The sequence below is a fragment of the Eulemur rufifrons genome, chromosome 1 (genome assembly GCF_041146395.1).
Source record: "Eulemur rufifrons isolate Redbay chromosome 1, OSU_ERuf_1, whole genome shotgun sequence".
In the NCBI taxonomy this organism is placed as follows: Eukaryota; Metazoa; Chordata; class Mammalia; order Primates; family Lemuridae; genus Eulemur; species Eulemur rufifrons.
Window position 1 is genome coordinate 65,457,412 of NC_090983.1, and position 17,990 is coordinate 65,475,401.

The 17,990-nt window shown below is 37.2% G+C and overlaps 1 protein-coding gene across 7 annotated transcripts in view; it reads left to right on the forward strand.

Annotated features, from left to right (window-relative positions):
* Window positions 1-6,554: 6,554 nt before the first annotated feature.
* The window catches only part of WDSUB1 (WD repeat, sterile alpha motif and U-box domain containing 1), a 43,463-nt gene continuing 32,027 nt past the window's right edge, over window positions 6,555-17,990 (forward strand). For 3 of the 7 annotated variants that reach the window (XM_069472296.1, XM_069472305.1, XM_069472329.1), the window contains exons 1-3: window positions 9,191-9,603; window positions 11,546-11,730; window positions 15,324-15,416. In XM_069472296.1, the coding sequence (XP_069328397.1) occupies window positions 9,206-9,603; window positions 11,546-11,730; window positions 15,324-15,416 (676 nt within the window). In that variant the 5' untranslated portion in view covers window positions 9,191-9,205. Of the gene's footprint in view, window positions 6,615-9,190; window positions 9,604-11,545; window positions 11,731-15,323; window positions 15,417-17,990 lie in introns of those variants that run through there. The other 4 variants (XM_069472322.1, XM_069472312.1, XM_069472346.1 and 1 more) reach the window with 4 other exon arrangements.

Genomic DNA, 17,990 nt, shown 5'->3' on the forward strand with positions numbered 1-17,990 from the left:
CAGTTCCCCAAGGGAAGAACTAGAGGCTATTACTGAAGAAGAGAAAAGAATGCTCTGCAGGAGAAAATGTCAAATGTCCACTACAACAGTTTTATAACATGCTAAAGCGTTTAGAATTTAGTCAGTTACCACTTACTGAGTTCATACTTGCACAAAGCAAGTGTTTCCCAAAAGTGTCCCATGAAACTCTTTCCCTGAGATGTTCTTAAAATATAGATCCCAAGATCAAATTAAGTTTGGGAGACACTGCATGCAATGTTTCTCCTCTAAGAGAATTATGGGCATTTGCAGGATAAAGTCTAGGAAGTTCCTTAGCAAAGAATCCTGTTTAACTTTATTTAACTCAATCATGTCCAAACTTACTTGACTACAAAAATCCTTTTTAAAAAAGTCAAATATCTATTAACATCCCACAAAACTTATTTGAAATGCCCTTGGGAAGTATTGAGCCCTCTCATTTGATTCTCAAAGCAATTGTGCAAGGTATTTTTATGCTCATTTTACAGATGAGAAACCCAAAACTCAAAGTTATTAAAAACAAATCAACAACAACCACAAAAACTCCCTCAAGTTTTCTGACCTCTTAAATGGGACACAGCCTAGGTCACAGACCTCAGATGCATGCTTTAGCCACCGTACCACAGCCACCCAGCCCTAAGAAACACCAGAGAGATTTGCAGCAGGGGAATCCATGACTGCTTTTGTGCTTTCCCGGGATCCTCCGTCAGCGATATGGAATCCACTGCATGCAGTGGGAGTGTGTGCGTGAGTGGGATGGAGGGGTAGGAAAATAGGCTTGGTGATTATTGTGGCAATTTAGAGAGAAGTGGTAATGGGGAAACTGAACTTGGGTAGCAGCGGTGGAGATGGAAAAGAAAGTGTGGGAGAGGTACACAGGAGTCAGTGTCATCAAGACTTGGTTACTGATTGGATGTAAGGAGTGAGGGATAGCTCCTAGGTTTCTGGTTTGGATGAGTGTATATGTATAGGAGCATCTTTAAAAACATAAGCAATTCAGGAGGAGAAGCTGGAGGAAAAGCTGAAGTAGAAGTTTCTCCAGAGTCAAAGTGATACTATTCTGAAAAGAAAGGAACCAAATGACAAGCATATTATAATTGTCCCGTGCCCTTGTAGTTTTCAAATTTTGGACAAGTAACTATATAATGAGATTTGAGTTTAACTCATTTTAAGCAAAGAGATATTGTGCTGGCATATTTCTATTATTAATTCACTGAAGTGCCATGGGAATTCTAAACAATTTAAGTTCAGTCTTAGTTACTACACTTAGATCTTTCTAACAGTTTACCTAGTTGCAAAACCAAGTACTCCAGAATTTAGTGGCTTAAAATAACAATCTGCAACTTAGGGCTTGACAGGTTGGCTCATCTCTGCTTCATATGTCATCAGCTTTGGTGGTTCCACCAAGAATTGAAGGACCCTCTTCCCAGAGGGTTCACTCACCGGCACTGGCTATCGGCTGGGAGGTCGGCCTGGATTAAGGGATGGGGCCTTCCTTCCTCTCCATGAGGGCCTCTCCCTGTGGCCTGGCTTTCCTCACAGCACGGTGGCTGGGTGCTAAGGGAAAGTGACCCAAGAGCTGTATCTGCCTTTTATGATCTAGCCTTGGAAGTTATACAGAGTTCTCTGTCACCTGAGGCAGTCACAATGACCCACCCAAATTAAGGGGAAGGGACATAACCCCCTCCTCTTGATGGGTGAGTGGCAAAGTTCTGGAAAAGCATGTGGGATGGAAAATATTGTTGTAGTCACTTTTGAAAAACACAACTGGCCACATTAGTTATGACATTTATTGTATTCTTTTAAATGTGACAATTCTTCCTTCTTCAAGTTACAAACTAAAGAAGAAGTCAGTAAAACTAAAGGAGTATCTTGACTTTCTTTTTAAAAATTTTATTTCAGAATATCACATGGGTACAAATATTTTGGTTACATAAATTGCTTTGGTACCATTTAAGTCGAAGTTATAAGCGTGCCCGTCACCCAGATAGTGTGCACTGCACCTGTTAGGTGTGAATTTACCCATTTCCCCTCGCCACCTGCTTGATTTCTGATAAGTGTTATTTCCATATGTGCACATAAGTGTTGATCAATTTGTTCCAATTTAATGGTGAGAAGATGTGGTGTTTGTTTTTCCATTCTTGTGATACTTCACTTAGAAGAATGATCTCCAGCTCCATCTAGGATGATATAAGAGGTATTATTAGTTCACCGTTTTTTGTGGCTGAGTAGTACTCCATGGTATACATATACCACATTTTATTAATCCACTCATGTATTAATGGGCACTTGAGTTGTTTCTACTTCTTTGCAATTATGAATTGTTCTGCTATAAACATTTGGGTACAGGTGTCTTTTTTATAGAATGTCTTTTTTTCTTTTGGGTAGATACCCAGTAGTGGGATTGCTGGATCAAATGGTAGTTCTACTTTTAGTTCTTTAAGTTATCTACACACTACTTTCCATAGACATTGTACTAATTTGCAGTCCCACCAACAGTATATAAGTGTTCCTACCTCTTCACATCCACGCCAACATTTGCTGTTGTGGGACTTTTTGATAAAAGCTATTTTCACTGGAGTTAGGTGATATCTCATTGTGGTCTTGATTTGCATTTCCCTGCTGATTAGAGATATTGAGCAATTTTTCATATGTTTGTTGGCCATTAGTCTATCTTCTTTTGAAAAGTTTCTGTTCATGTCTTTTGCCCACTTTTTTATGGGGTTGATTTTTTTCTTGCTGATTTGCTTGAGTTTATCTTGATTTTCTTTAGGCAAAGATCAGTCAACTAGTTTGAAAGTCATTGGTGAAATTATGAAGAAATATTAATACCAAATAATCTAGTTAAAATATAGATCTAACACTATTTGCCACTTATTAATAGTTATCAGGATGTTATAGGATGGCAAAGACTGGTATCATCAATACATTACATTCCGGATTATAATAGGCAGTAAACTGGACACATGATTTGTTAACTCTCTAAGTTGAACTATCATTAAGTGAATTTGATTCATTGATGTCTATAATATGTTCTTCTTATGTAATCAAAACCATGTATTTGGAAACAAAAACGTATTTTTTTCCAAATTGCATTTTTAACATCTTGAATTCTCTTGAAAAACAATAATAAGATATCTGAAAGTAGAGAATTTGAGGAAATGAGATAGGAGAAGAAAACAAAATATTTAAGTTATGGGAAGTTGAAATTTAAAATTTCATAAACAAGGGAAAATATTTCTTATACATAGAGGAAGAAAAGGGCACAGTTGGAACTGCAAAATTTCTCTAGCATGTACCAAATACCAAGTGTCATATGCGTCATCACATTTCTTTCTGATATTATTACTTCCAGCCATATGTGTGTTTTCTATTGCCAGGCAATTCTCACTGTGCCCAACATACTCCATCCAAATTCCCACCCTTTGCTTGGCAGCCTCTGGATGTTCCCTTTTTCTGTATGGAAGTACAACTCTTTCCAGAATTCTAGCTCTTACTACTTGATTGCCACACCAGGACTATGGCTGGTTTCATGAAAAGATGGCCAGTTAGAAGGTGTAAAGTTTGTATAATGGCAAAGGTTACAGGGAATTGAGAGAACATTTCATAATGCAGAGGATAACAAGGCAAGCTTCCAGGCAGAGTGACAGCCTCCCAGATCCCCAGAGTTCTCCACGAGGCAGTGGCACTGTGGATGATACTAGCTGCAGAGAGTGAATGATTGCATCAGATATGAGACTCTCTGGGCAATTCTCAGGGACATTTTAAAAAACTTCTTTTGAAATATAATATACACACACAAAAATGCACATATGATGTGTCAAGCTTCATATGTTTTCACAAACTAAACACCTCAAGGAAGTTTTTATACTTTAAGTTCTACCCTGCCCAACTGTTCTGGAAACTCTGATGTCGGATTTGCCTACAAAGCAAAACAACCTCAATACATTTCTGAGTATTTCCTGTGAAACTGGTTATTTCCCAAGCTCATCCCTCAGCTGGCCCAGGCTTCAGGCCTATTTAGGACACATTCCCACACCCACCTTTTCCAGTTTCGCCAGCTCCTATCAGTTCTCCCTCTCCTTTGAGTGCTTATTTACTCTCGACCACACATTTTCGTAATCATTGGTTCACTAATTGCTTCACACCTGTTCCCATTGCAAATGTATTTTGAGAGCATGTATTGCTTACTATTTAATCAAAAAGTTAGTTTTCCTTTAATATATCACTTAAAATTGCTTTCTATCTTCCTGAAGTAGCATTATTACAAGGAGCAGAACTAGAAATTAATGATAAATGGGATTTTTATCGTTAATAAGATTTTCAACAGCTATACAATTAAAGCAAAGAATGCATAAAATATTCAACTCTTTAATATTCTGAGTCAAAGGTCCAACTACTTTAACACTCCGTCCTGTGAGATAAGATAACCAGTTCACTCATGTGATCAAAGATCTCTATAAATTCTTATAAATTTACTTTTATAAATTCTGTTTCTATGGTATATTGGTAAGCTATTTTAGTTATCATTGCCCAAACTGCAAACTCATAGATTGGAGACCAGCTACAATAGGGCTTCCCTCTCTGAAAATGCCTGTCTCTGTAGGACAGGCAAAGTTGACCATATTGGCCTTGAGGTCACATGCTAAACTGCTGGCATATATAGGCAGGGATTTCTTTTACACATTTTACCTAAAGAATATTATAACCAATTTTGCTCATCAAATTAGTGTAGATAAAAGAAGTATTACTCTAGTCGGGCAAGAATGTGGAAAGATAGGCACAATCACATGTTGCTGACAGCGTAAATCATACTACCTCTCTGAATAGCAGTATAGTAATACTTATTAAGAATCTTTGCACCCTCATGCCGAGTAATTCCATTTCTATTTAATTACGTCCTAAGTATGTATTCATAAATATAGATAAAGATTTATGTACAAAGATGTTTAATCCAGCATTATTTATACCAAGAGCAAAAATGTTGAAACAACCATCCACCAACAGGGAAAATGTTAAATAAATTATGGTATGTTTCCATGTGGACCATTAGGCAGAAAAAATAAAGCCAATGAAGAATTTTAGACATGGAAAATGCTCATGATATAAGTTTATGTTTAAAAAGGCAGTATGTAGGACTTTTTGTAAAATTATTGATATTTATATGAGTGAAAGATTGAGAGAAAATGTTATCTCTGAGCGGGTTATCTTGGAGTGGTGTGAATATTGGCTATTTTCATGTTTGTGTTTTCTATATTTATACAATGAAAAATTTGTTTTTTAGAAAAATACTGTTTTGGCAGTACTTTGGAACATAATTAGGTGTTGAAAGTCTCAATCATGATGCTCTCTGTTAATTTAAAAATCACAAGAACTTCACAAAATCATGAATTTCTCTGTTTTGAGTCAGAGTCTGTTCTGTTGTCCTGGCTAGAGTACAATGGCATCATTGCAGCTCACTGCAACCTCAAACTCCTGGGCTCAAGGGATCCGATCCTCCTGCCTCAGCCTCGTGAGTAGATGGGACTATAGGTGTGCACTACCACACACGGTTAATTTTTTTGTTTTTGGTAGAGATGGGTCTTGCTCTTGCTCAGGCTGGTTTCAAACTCCTAAGTTCAAGCAATCCTCTCGCCTCGGCCTCCCAGAGTGCTAGGATTACAGGGTTGAGTCACCGTACCGGGGCCCCAAACCATGAATTTTGATGTCCCCTTTCCTTGTAATCTGTTTCATTACAAATCATGTCCCACGATTTCAGTTTCTTCTTTCAATATAAGCATTTTAGGTTATTACTCTTCAAAGATATGATTTTGGTTTCCTTAGGCTGACATATTTCTAATGTTTCCTCATGGATTAAAAATAAAAGCTATGTGCATCTTTGATTTTCCTCCGAACACAGTCCTACACCATGTCGTGCATTTAGTTAATAAGTGGTGACATGCCTGGGAACTTTTTTCTGGATAACTTTTTATCAAAAGGGACTGACAGGACCACTTTGTAGTCAATTACACATGGAAAGCACAGTCTACCCAAGGGACACCAAGACACACTAGAGAAGGCTGGAAGAAAGATGCATAGGGCTCCAATGATACCGGGAGACCCAGCCAACCGCACGACTGGGGCCCAGGGGCGAGCAGCCAGCCCTGGAAAGAGAGCTCTGAGAACCCGGGGCCCAGGGGCGATGGCAGAAGACGCTGCGCCACGGACACGCCCAGCGCTGACCGTGACAGAAAACACCACCAGTCAGGGAGACTGGTCTCAGAGAAGAACAAAGCGCAGGGCGGAGAGAAAAGAGATTGAAAAACTTTAAGCTGGGACAACCGGACAGTTGATGCAGTGTCCCCTTTGAAACTACAGTTCAGGCATTCACTAGGCCTTGGGACCTCAGCTTCATGAACAGAAAAAATTGCACCTGAAGGTCTTTCTTAAGTCAACTCAGCTTGACCCCAGAGTCAGCTGGAGCGAGGCCCTCTGGGGTGGCCGAAGGGCGCGCATGCGCAGCCGCGCCGGCCCCGCCCGCCTCACCTCCACGTCACGTGACCCGCACTGCCCGCGGGGCACCTGAGGGCGGATTCCACGCGTCTTGGGTCCTCCAGGTGAGAGGGGCCGCGCCCACAGACCAGCTTAGCGGCGGCGACAGGTGGGGGAGCGCCGCTGGGTTCAGCCCGCGGAGCCGCCTCGCTCGGGGCGTCTGAATTTCCCGTTCCCTGGAATCCTGTTTTAAACGCGCAGTAGGGCCAGACCAGGACCCTAAGGGCTGCGCGGCGCGGTCGTGTCTCCTTGGCCCGGGGCTGGGCGGGGCGGGCCGGCGTCGGTGGAAGCCCCAGCTGGGCGCTGCCCCGGCCGGCTGCGGGGTGACCCGGCGTCCGAGGCCGCCCTTTTGCCTCGGGCCGCTAGGGCCGCAGAGGCCCGGCCGGCTCTGAGAGTTGGTCATTTCGTGCGGGAGGAGTAAGTCGCGGGCTTTATCGTGCGGGTGCTTGGCTAGTTCGGGTTTGCTTCGGATTAGGTGGGGATGCGTGTGTTTGCACTGGCCGGTTGACCCGCTTCGCCCAGGGTGTCAGCGCTTGGCGTGACAGCCGAGGCCCGAGTGGACGCCCACAACCCGCCAGGTAGGGGTAGGCTTGAGGGCGCTTTTCAAAACTGTTAAGCTGACGGTGGCCTCCGTGTTTCCACCTGGGTTCAAGCTGCAGAGGGAGCTGAGTGCCACAGGGGAGTGAAAGCCAAAGTTTGTTTGGAAAATCACCTGTGTCTGCACTTGCACAATTGGGATTTTGGGAGTTCTCCAGAAAGCACCACCTGATCTATTGTTTTCAGTGCAGTAATACAGGCGATAATCTACCAGAAACTTTCGTGTTTTTTAGACCTTATTGGAATTTATGTTTGACAAAAAGAGGCTGAACTTTTGGGGATAAAGTGAAGGTGGGAAAAGACGTGTTCCATTTGTAAATTGTTTAGTAGAGGTTTCCGTAAATAAGATTTTTTTTTTTTTTTTTTTGAGACAGAGTCTCACTCTGTTGCCCAGGCTAGAGTGCCGTGGCGTCAGCCTAGCTCACAGCAACCTCAACCTCCTGAGCTCAAGGGATCCTCCTGTCTCAGCCTCCCGAGTAGCTGGGACTACAGGCATGCGCCACCATGTCCGGCTAATTTTTTCTATATATATTTTTAGCTGTCCATATAATTTCTTTCTATTTTTAGTAGAGATGGGGTCTCGCTCTTGCTCAGGCTGGTCTCGAACTCCTGAGCTCAAACGATCCGCCCACCTCGGCCTCCCAGAGTGCTAGGATTACAGGCGTGAGCCACCGCGCCCGGCCCGTAAATAAGATTAAAATAAAAGATTATGACTTTTATAAGTCAAGGTCATACCTATCCCTTCAGGGCTGATTACTGTCTCATTCCAAACCATTTTTTCATTGTCAGATATATATGTATATGTGTATTTTGATTTTGGTAGATTTATTTTCTAATCATTTCATATTGTATTCTATATATAATATTGAAAGGCTGGAACTCAGTTGGGTTTGAACAAAATAAATAATATTTATTTGAACATGTTAGGTGCTTGACACAGTTTTACATGGTCTGGATACAGAAATGAACAAGATGTATAAAATACCCACTCCTTTGGAATTTGGGGAAGAAAACAAGTATCTGATGATGGTGGTAATTGCTATGCTGAGAATTAAAATAGGATGTGCTAGCCTAGGGAGTGGCTACTTTAGGGAAACCCTCTCTGAAGAGGGACACTGAAATTGAGATCTGAATAACAAATAGGATCCCAAGAGCAGAGGGAAGAGCATTTCCTTTCAAGAAAACTGCTCTTATGAAGGTGGAAGACTAGGATGAATTTGGCTGGGGAGGATGGAAAGAAGTGAGGGAGAGTGCCAAGAGTTGAGGTCTGAGAAATGGGCAGGCAAGAATCAGATCCCAGAGGGTTTTATTTGCCATGGTGAGGAGTTTGGATTTTATTCTGAATTTGTGAGTATTCGTGTGTGCACTCTGGCAAAGTCCATTTTTTGCCACTCTGGTTTTCTTCTCTTGGTTTCCTTGATTTATCTAGAGGAGGTTCCTCACCTCAAATCTTTTATATCATTTTGTTCTTTATCAGACAAGATGACAAACCATGACAAAGTAGCTTTCAACGCTGCCACTTAAATTTTCAATGAGAGCTCAGTTTTTTATGAGCGAATCCTATAGTTGCATCTTAAAGACAGAGCAAATAGCCTTGGCTCCACCCTGTGGAAGGAGCAGCTGAGACAGTTTGTTAAAATAGAATTTTTTTGAGTTGAGATTAGATCTGGAATGAGGCAGTGTTGGGAATTAATTAGTTATGGGAAAGACTTCAAAGGTGAAATAAATACCTTTGGTTTTGAAAGTTCAACATCAAATCAGTTTGAAGTTATTTGACAAGTTGCTTTTTCAGGAGTTGTGGAACTTCATTGGTATGGTAGTGGTGACTGTGATCATCGTCAGAGGTTATAGTCTTATAAATGTTTTTTTGTCTTTCCAAGTTATCCGTATCCCAAGCAATAGATTGTCCTTTAAAAATATTATAGGAGCTTTCATTGAACAAATTCTGACATTGATTTTGGCCTTTTTATATGGATTTGAGTTACATTTTCTGATTCCTAGGATGAAGTAACCTTTATCTACTTAAAAATTACAGGCTGTTTTACTTCCAATAAAGAACATGGTGAAACTAATTCACACATTAGCTGATCATGGTGATGATGTCAACTGCTGTGCCTTCTCCATTTCCCTTTTGGCTACTTGCTCCTTGGACAAAACTATTCGTCTGTACTCCTTAAGTGACTTTACTGAACTGCCACACTCTCCATTGAAGTTTCACACATATGCTGTCCACTGCTGCTGTTTCTCCCCTTCAGGACATATTTTGGCTTCATGTTCAACAGATGGTACCACTGTCCTATGGAATACTCAAAATGGACAGACTCTGGCGGTGATGGAACAGCCTAGTGGTAGCCCTGTGAGAGTTTGCCAGTTTTCCCCAGACTCTACTTGTGTGGCATCAGGGGCAGCTGATGGAACTGTTGTTTTGTGGAATGCACAGTCATACAAGTTATATAGGTATGAATATTTAAATCCTTCCTGGTTTTAATCTTGTTGAGTAGGTATAAAACACACATACACCCACAGAAAGCAAAATATTTTAATGACTTTAGGAAGCAGATAGTTTTCAGACAGCACAAACAAAAATATTTTAACCTATCTTCTAAAGGTCAAAAAACTAGAGAGGTGTTTAATATGATTCTGGGGCTGGGTGTGGTGGTTCATGCCTATGATCCCCTCACTCTGGAAGGCTGAGGCCAGAGGATCACTTGAGACCAGGAGTTGAAGAATGGCGTGGGCAACATAATGAGACCCCATCTCTACAAAAAATTAGCTGGGTGTGGTGGGGTGCGCCTGTAATCCTAGCAGCTCTGGAGGCTGAGGTAGGAGTATTGCTGGAGCCCAGGAGTTTGAGGCTGTAGTGAGCTGTGATTGCACTGCTTAACTACTCTAGTCTGAGTGACAGATTGAGACCCTGTCTCTTTAAAAAAAAAAAAAAAAGACAGAAAAAGAAAAAAATTGTTATAGTGGATTTGCTTGAGAGTTTTAAATTCCAGTCTTTTTAAAAACAAGAGTTAATCTTGTTAGACTTTCTGGATTTTTACTGTAAGAATTAGGTAAAGAGAAACAGTCTTTTGAATAAGGTTCAGTGATTTTAGGCTTTATTGGTGTCTCTCGTGGCTCAAGTGTTCTCAGTATTAAAGTAATGATAGGTAAATCTCACTTAAGAGATAACAGCCATTTCCCTGACTAGGATTCTTGCTGGGTGAATGAGCAAGACCAGAAGAAAGAACTTCGTGACTGGTGTGATGGTGTGTTATTTATCATTTAAAAAAAAAAAACCTCAGAAAAAGTTTTGGAAAAAATACATTAATTAATTTACATTGTTAATGTTGGTACACTGCAATATAACATTATAATCATACACTTGGATTTATAGTGTGATAAATATATAACAAAAGTTACTATTGTAGCCACTTTCAGGTGACATTTAAGTACATTAAAGACCATAAACCATAAAGACCATTTAGGTGTTTTCAACTAAAATAACCTAATGTACCTCCCAACATCTTTCAGAGCACAAATGCCAGCTGGTCAACAACTGATGCTCACTTAAGCTTAGTCTTCCAGTTGAAGAAGGTGATATGTTTTAAGTTGTGTAAATAAACGCTTAGTTTAAAGAGAAAGCATGGAAGGAACAAGATGTTTTATGTGAATGAAATAGCCGCTGGTAGCCAAGGAAACTTTTTTTTTTTTTTCATTTATCCTGTGATGACTTCTGGCTCTGTAGCCTAACTATCCCTAAAGTATTGTAGTTAATGATGTATTATAAAAATGATGCCCTGCTGGATGGGACACTAGTTGTTGCATTAACAGCCTGTTTCTCCTAATTGAGAAAATAATATTGTCAGCACAGTGCTTCCCTGTCTTCCTAAGACAATTTTAGCTTGTTCACAGCATTTTCTTTTCATAAAGAATTTATATTTGCAGATGTCATGAAAAGTGTTGGCCTTGCTTCTGTGTGATTTTTATACAGAAGGTGAAAGAACGTTTGACTCCAATAACATGTTTTTCAATGAAAATAGTTTTGTCTTACCTTTTTAAAAAAATATTTGGCTACAGTTGGTTGTCCTTGCTTTTTTATAAGTTTTGTAGATTTTAATGTGTTTATACTGACTTGCCACATGGCAAAATATGAAGATATGTGGAATTTGGTTTGGAGCCCTATAATTATATGTAGGCATATTCAGATGTGTAAATCCTCCCTTACTTTTAGAAAGCATATTTCAGTTTATAGCATATAAATGATGTTTCTGTAGACATCAATTGTCCTTTCTCTCTAGTTCTGTGACAGCCATGTATTCTTTTTACTGTATCAAACCGCTGTTAGAAATTGTGTAATAATATAAAGTAAAAAAGATGCCCTGAAATGAAAACCCCTTTTTTGCTTTTATTTCAGATGTGGTAGTGTTAAGGATGGTTCCTTAGTGGCCTGTGCATTTTCTCCTAATGGAAACCTCCTTGTCACTGGCTCTTCATGTGGAGATTTAACAGTGTGGGATGATAAAATGAGGTGTCTGCATAGTGAAAAAGCACATGATCTTGGAATTACCTGCTGCGATTTTTCTTCACAGCCAGTTTCTGGTTAGTTATTTTACTCTTTTAAGCACTTGAAATTCCTATTCATAATTTGTACTGCATACGACTTTTATTCTGTGTCATCATTAGTAAAGCGAGGAGCCCTCCTAATTTATTCCTTTTAAGGGATTATCCTTCTCTCGTTTTTTGATCAAAATGAAATCATGAAGAAATAGGTGGGAAAAAATCACCTTCTTTAGTATATGTAGGGGGTGATTTAACTTGGTGAAAAAGATTCAGATTCTTTGAATATGTCAACTTAGAAGATTAACCCTATTGGTTTTACTATGATTTTTAAAAATACAGTATGTTGGTATTCAAATAGAAATGTGACATTAAAAAATTGGAAACAGATGTCTCATTTTCCATTTGCTACCTTAATCTTCCAAAGGTTAAATTTATAAAATAAGATGTTTGGCAACACAATTACTTTTTCGAAAAGAAGGAAAAAAACCTCCTGAATATGGATATGGTCTCTTGGTTTTAAATAGATACAGTGAATTGGCAAGGTTTTTTTTTTTTTTTAATTGTTTTTTTTTGTTTTTTTTTTTAGAGATAAGGTCTTCCTCGGTCACCCATGCTGGAAGTTTTCTTTTTTTTTAAACTTTTATTATCTATGTTAGGATGGAAGTTCTGCTTTTGTCCCCTCCAGTCTTGTTGCCAGACTATTGCTGTCCATAGCAATATAATGTGAGCCATGTAGGTAAATTAAACATTTTCTCGTAGTAGATAAAATTAATTTTAATAATGTATTTTTTACCCAATGTATCTATGATATTTCAATAATTGATAATCCATAAACATTATTAATAAGATACCTTACCCTTTTTTGTACTAAGTCTTTGAAATCCGGTGTGTATATTACAGCACATTCAGTTTTGACTAGCTGCATTTGTGTTCAGTGCCCATATGTGTCTGGCTGCTGCCTGTTGGATAGGACAGGTCCAGACAGCAGGCAGGGTGGTTTTGGCATTCCTCTATTTCAGACGTATCAATGGCTTGTTAAAATACCATTAAGGTAAGATAAAATCCCCAAAGCAAAGCTTATAAGGACTTTGCATGTCCTGTTTCACCCTAATATTAAATCACTCCTGGCTTCATGCATTCTCTTTTGCCCCACTGTCCACCTTTCATTCCCGGAATGTTTCTAAGATTTTTCCAAGGGTTTTACATGTGGATGCTTCATCTGGTTCACTCCTTCATCCTTTAGATTTAGGCTGAAACATCACTTCAGATGAACTCTCCTGCTCTTACAACCACCCTCCCCACGAAATCTGTATGATTTTGATATAATCTTTTATTTGAACACTATTTTTCTTTTACAGTACTTACAGAAGGATTACAGTTCTTATTTATATAGATAATGTTTAATAGTGTTTTCCTGTTAGCTTGTAAGCTCCTTGTAGGCAGGACCTAGGTCTGTTTTCTTCAGTGACTAGTATATAGTAGGCCTTGAAATGTAGATTGATGGGTAAGATTCTTTTTAGTGATTTGCTGAAATAATAAATTTTCTTTTCATTAACCCATTCTTATATTAATTTAATTAATACAATTTATTTTAATATATTTTGTGCTATTTTATTCTAAAAATAGTTTGTAACAAACAAGAACCATTTCTTCCATTTCTGTGGTACCTTTCCCACATTTTATAGGCACTCAATGAATCTTTGATGAATTATATAAACGTGGAGAGATTAGGTTTTTTTTTTTTTTTTGGTTCTAAATGATCTGAAACTAGATTTCCACTAAAAATACCATTATTATTAATATATTAGTTAATATTAGAGTAAAACTAGGGTTGCTTTGTTTTGTCTGTAGAGAGATCAGCAGCTTATGGAGTCAGGAAAGGTTCACTAAACCAGACAGAGAATTCTATGTGAGATTCTGAAATAAGTAATACCCATATCCCTACCTTGCCTTTAGAGCACATTTCAGTATACATTTCTCTCAGAATAATTTTAATCTGTGCTTTCTTTAGTTTGTTTCGTGCTTCTGTTGAAATAAATGTTAACCTTATGTGTAAATTACCTGAAACAGATTGATATATGCTTTAAAAGTGATTTATAGAAATTTGTGAGAACTACTATATTTACTTAAAAGACAAAGTATATAATTTTAATTTATTTAATTTGGTATTAATATCTATAACTAGTTATTGACTTGTCTTGTGACATTTTGCTTAAATAAGGACAAATAATCTCATTTGTACCCATTGAAAAATGATCAGTTCTCACCAGCTTTTAAATGATAAATCTTGGGTTAGGTTATTAATACAATTTAGATATTTTTCCTGAAGAAAAGTTTATTTCTAAATATTATATTTCCATACCGAACATAGGCATATTTTAAGCTCCATAATTTTCTGTTGTCTTAGCCGAATTCTTGCTAAAAGAACTTCAGAATTAACTTCAAAGAGTCTATTTAGTCAAGAAACAGTGAAAAGAAAGTTTTGCTAATCAGGTCTAATATTTAAATATTTTACTCTCAGTCATTTATTGAGTAAAATGTTTTGCCTTAAGAAGACTTAATGATTATAAGGAATTGCTCACATCCATCAAGATCTCTCATAGAAAGAGTACACTTTGGGTGAACCTGTGCTACAAAAACAGAAGTGCTGTTGAAATGTGGAAATCCCATGGAGTTAGAAAAACTTGCAATGAAATGGAAGTTAATTTGTTGTTTGTTAATAAACTATATGTACTTTCAGTGAGGCAGAGAGCATTCTTATAAAAAATTTACATACCCAGGTATATAAATTAAATACTGTATATTGAATATTTGAAAACCAGAGTGCAATCTTAAGATGTGTATTAGTTTTCTTATTTGTGTTTTACTGCTATAAGTGTCAGACTCCCTTGATGAAACTAAATCTGTGGTATGAGGTGGAATGCCTGTAAAACTGAGTTGATGATACCAATATTTACATTACCTACACATATTTAAGAACTTAATTTAGTAGATATATAATTACACACCGAAATTATCTTGGGCATATACTAGTGGGGTTTTTGTAACACCATTTAACTGATTGCTTTCCCTAAATTATATAAAATTTTTTTTTACCAAAAGGGCTGAGTTGATGTTATTTTGGATTTATATAATTTCAGCCTTTGTCATGATTAAATCAAATGGGAAAAAATTCCCATTATTATTCCATATGAATTATAGACCAGGCTTTTAAGAAATTGATATGTCCTAGGAAAAAAAAGTTGAGAATGATTAAGCATTTAACATTCTTAATAGTACATGACTTTTCTTCCTAATTTTTCCCATCAACGCTAGTGTCATAGGCTCTAAAATTGAGTTGGAGGATGCTCTCCTTAATGGTTCAATATTGGTACTTGCAGCCTTGGGTTATATCCTTAGTGGAAGGTAAATAAAGGGCATTTTATGGTAGCAACTTCAGGACTAAAGTTGTAATCCTACATAGTACCTTGTTTAAAAGAAATTCTTTAATTGAGATTTCACTAGATGGTGTAAGTTAACTAATATTGCTTGTTTAAGTGAATAGAATTAACAAATCTCAGTATAATAAATTGAAAGTTTTTTGGTTTAAATGTTTCATTAATTCTTTGTATTTATTTTTAACAAATTTTTAGGTGGAGAACAAGGCCTCCAGTTTTTTCGATTGGCATCATGTGGTCAAGATTGCCAAATCAAAATTTGGGTTGTTTCTTTTACCCATGTCTTAGGTATGTATACAACTAGTACTTCTCTAAAATTATTTGTGATCTTGATAAAATTTCTATTTAATCTTTTTACTTAAGGTATCCTGGATACCTAAAAGTGATTGTAAACATATGTTTTAAGAAGCTTTTGATCAAAGTAATACACGATTTAAAAATCAGGTGCTCACTGCTGATTATGACCTCACCCCTTCTGCTACCGTGCACATTCCTGCTCACCAGAGGTGACCACCACTCTTTTGGTGGTTTGCAATTTCTGTAAACATTGTTTGTACTATTTATTTTTTTGTTCACTGTTGTTACCGCTTTTTGACGGTGTGTTGACGTTTTCTCGATGCATTGTACTATTCCCTCAGGTTACCCTTTCAGTTAAAAAGCTTATAATCAGTTTTGGAATACAGTATTCCTTTATGTTATTTCTTTAATAATTCCTTCTCTACTTTCTTCTCTTTTTATAACTTCCATTAGTTGAGTGTATGTCTATTTGTTTTCCCCACATTTATCTCTTTTTTCTACTTTATGAAAAAATTGCTCAGCTTTTTCTTTTAACCTTCTTTTGAATTTTTTATCTCATCAATCATATTTTCAGTTTCTAAAAGCTGATCATCCTCTTTGTTTCCTTTTCATAATGTCCTTTTATTTTACAAATGTAAGATTTCAAAACTCTCAGGATATCACTTAGGAGTTTTTGTTTTGTGTTTAAGTTCCCTTCTGTTTCCTGATCATCTTTGTTTACTCTTGGTCTCCTTTTTTGTTTAATCTTCTATTTACATTTAAGAATTAGACAATAATAAGATGTTTAGAAGCTCTGTACATGTGGGTGGTTTGTTGTTGCTGGCTTCCATTTAGCATGAGGAGGTAGGTAGTTGGCCCTAAAGGGGAGGGGTTGGGGGCTTGAGAGTGGATGTCCATGTGGTCCAAGAGCCTCCCTAGGCAGTTATTATTTTCCTTAGAAATATTTTGCTGGGGGATAGGCACCTGGCTTTTGTGCAGCATACTAAGGGTGGGGTTGGGGAGGGATTGGAAGTAGACATTGAGTGTTCCACATATAGACTTTTCAGTTAATTTTTCTATTTTCAGGTCATGTTTGTGTCATTCTAATTTTATTTTCCCCTGACTGTTGATAGTCCTAAGTCATGGGGGATTTTCTAGGGCAGAACAACTTTCTTCTTGGCTATAGCCTCCTCCCTTGTACTCTGCTGTTCTGCTGTACTGCCTCATCAATTCATCTGCTTTCTGCCTTCCCAAAGTTGCTTTCAGTTTCTTGTTTGCTGATGCCCCTTCCCTTTCTTCATCAATGTACATTTATATTTTATTCCCTTTGTAGCATTTCAATGAGAACTGAAATTTTGTGGTCAGTTGGCCATCTTGATTCAGATGCCTCAAAATATTATTTGTTACCTACTAAGCTTTGGTTAAATCACAAACTACATTTTTATTCCTAATTATGCTAGTGTATAGAGAGGAGCCCACTATTAACAAATAAATACATTCCTTTTTGGGTAGTAATTTAGTTTTATTGCCTATTAGTTTATGTTTAGTAATTCTTTTAATGGATGACATGCTGGTGAGCGTAAGAGTTCCTGTCCTTCTCTGGTCTATCCCACCTCTTCCTTCTACTTCATTCTTTACCAGAAGTAAAATTCTGGTAAGCAACTATAAATAGTCACTCATGTGGATGTCCTAAATGCAATGTCTTTAATAATTGTTCAGAAGTAAAGACTTTCATACATTTGTTGGAAAATATTTCTACACTGACTCTTTTTTAAAAAACATGGAACAGTTTATAAATATATAGTTAAAACGTTTTCATAAAGCATTTATCATCATTTGTACCTTAATTGCTTATTTTAGAAGTAGATAGATATGTGGGTCTTCTATTTGTATCCCCTTTGATTTCTTTCATTAGTGTTTTGTAGGATTTTTTTAATAGCTACTGTAAATGGGATTGCTGCCTTGATTTCTTTTTCAGCTAGTTCTTCCTGTGTAGAAATGCTACTGATTTTTGTGTATTGATTTTGTATCCTGCAACTTTACTGAATTCATTTATCAGTTCTAAGAGTTTTTTGGTGTATCTCCCCAACTTCTTAATAATTATTTTTATTGGTTGTCACCCAAATATATTGAATTCCCTCAGTTTACCTTTAAAATAGTTGTGATATTTATTTTCAGTAATTCTAGAAAGTATAAAAAGTATTTTAGTGTTCATACTTTGTAGGAATGTTATAAAGATATATTGGAATTACAAGATATGTAAATTGCCATTGGTTATTTTTATAGAAAATGTAGTTTCTTAATGTTAAGTTTAAAAATATATAAGTATTAGATTTTTTTAGACTTTTGGACAATTGGCATATTTTCTTTTTATCAGACACTAAAATTGTTGTATGGTTTAAATGTTTAAAAAAATTTTGTTGGTCATGAAATCACCCCATCTAGCCTTTGCTGAGCACATTATTTTTTAAGTCCATTGCTGTACTTTTGAAACCACTTAATCCTACTGCATTCCAATTATTTGCTTATATGTATAGATACCTGAGCTGCATAAGGATTTTTAATTTTTGTGTCCTTTTAGGCACT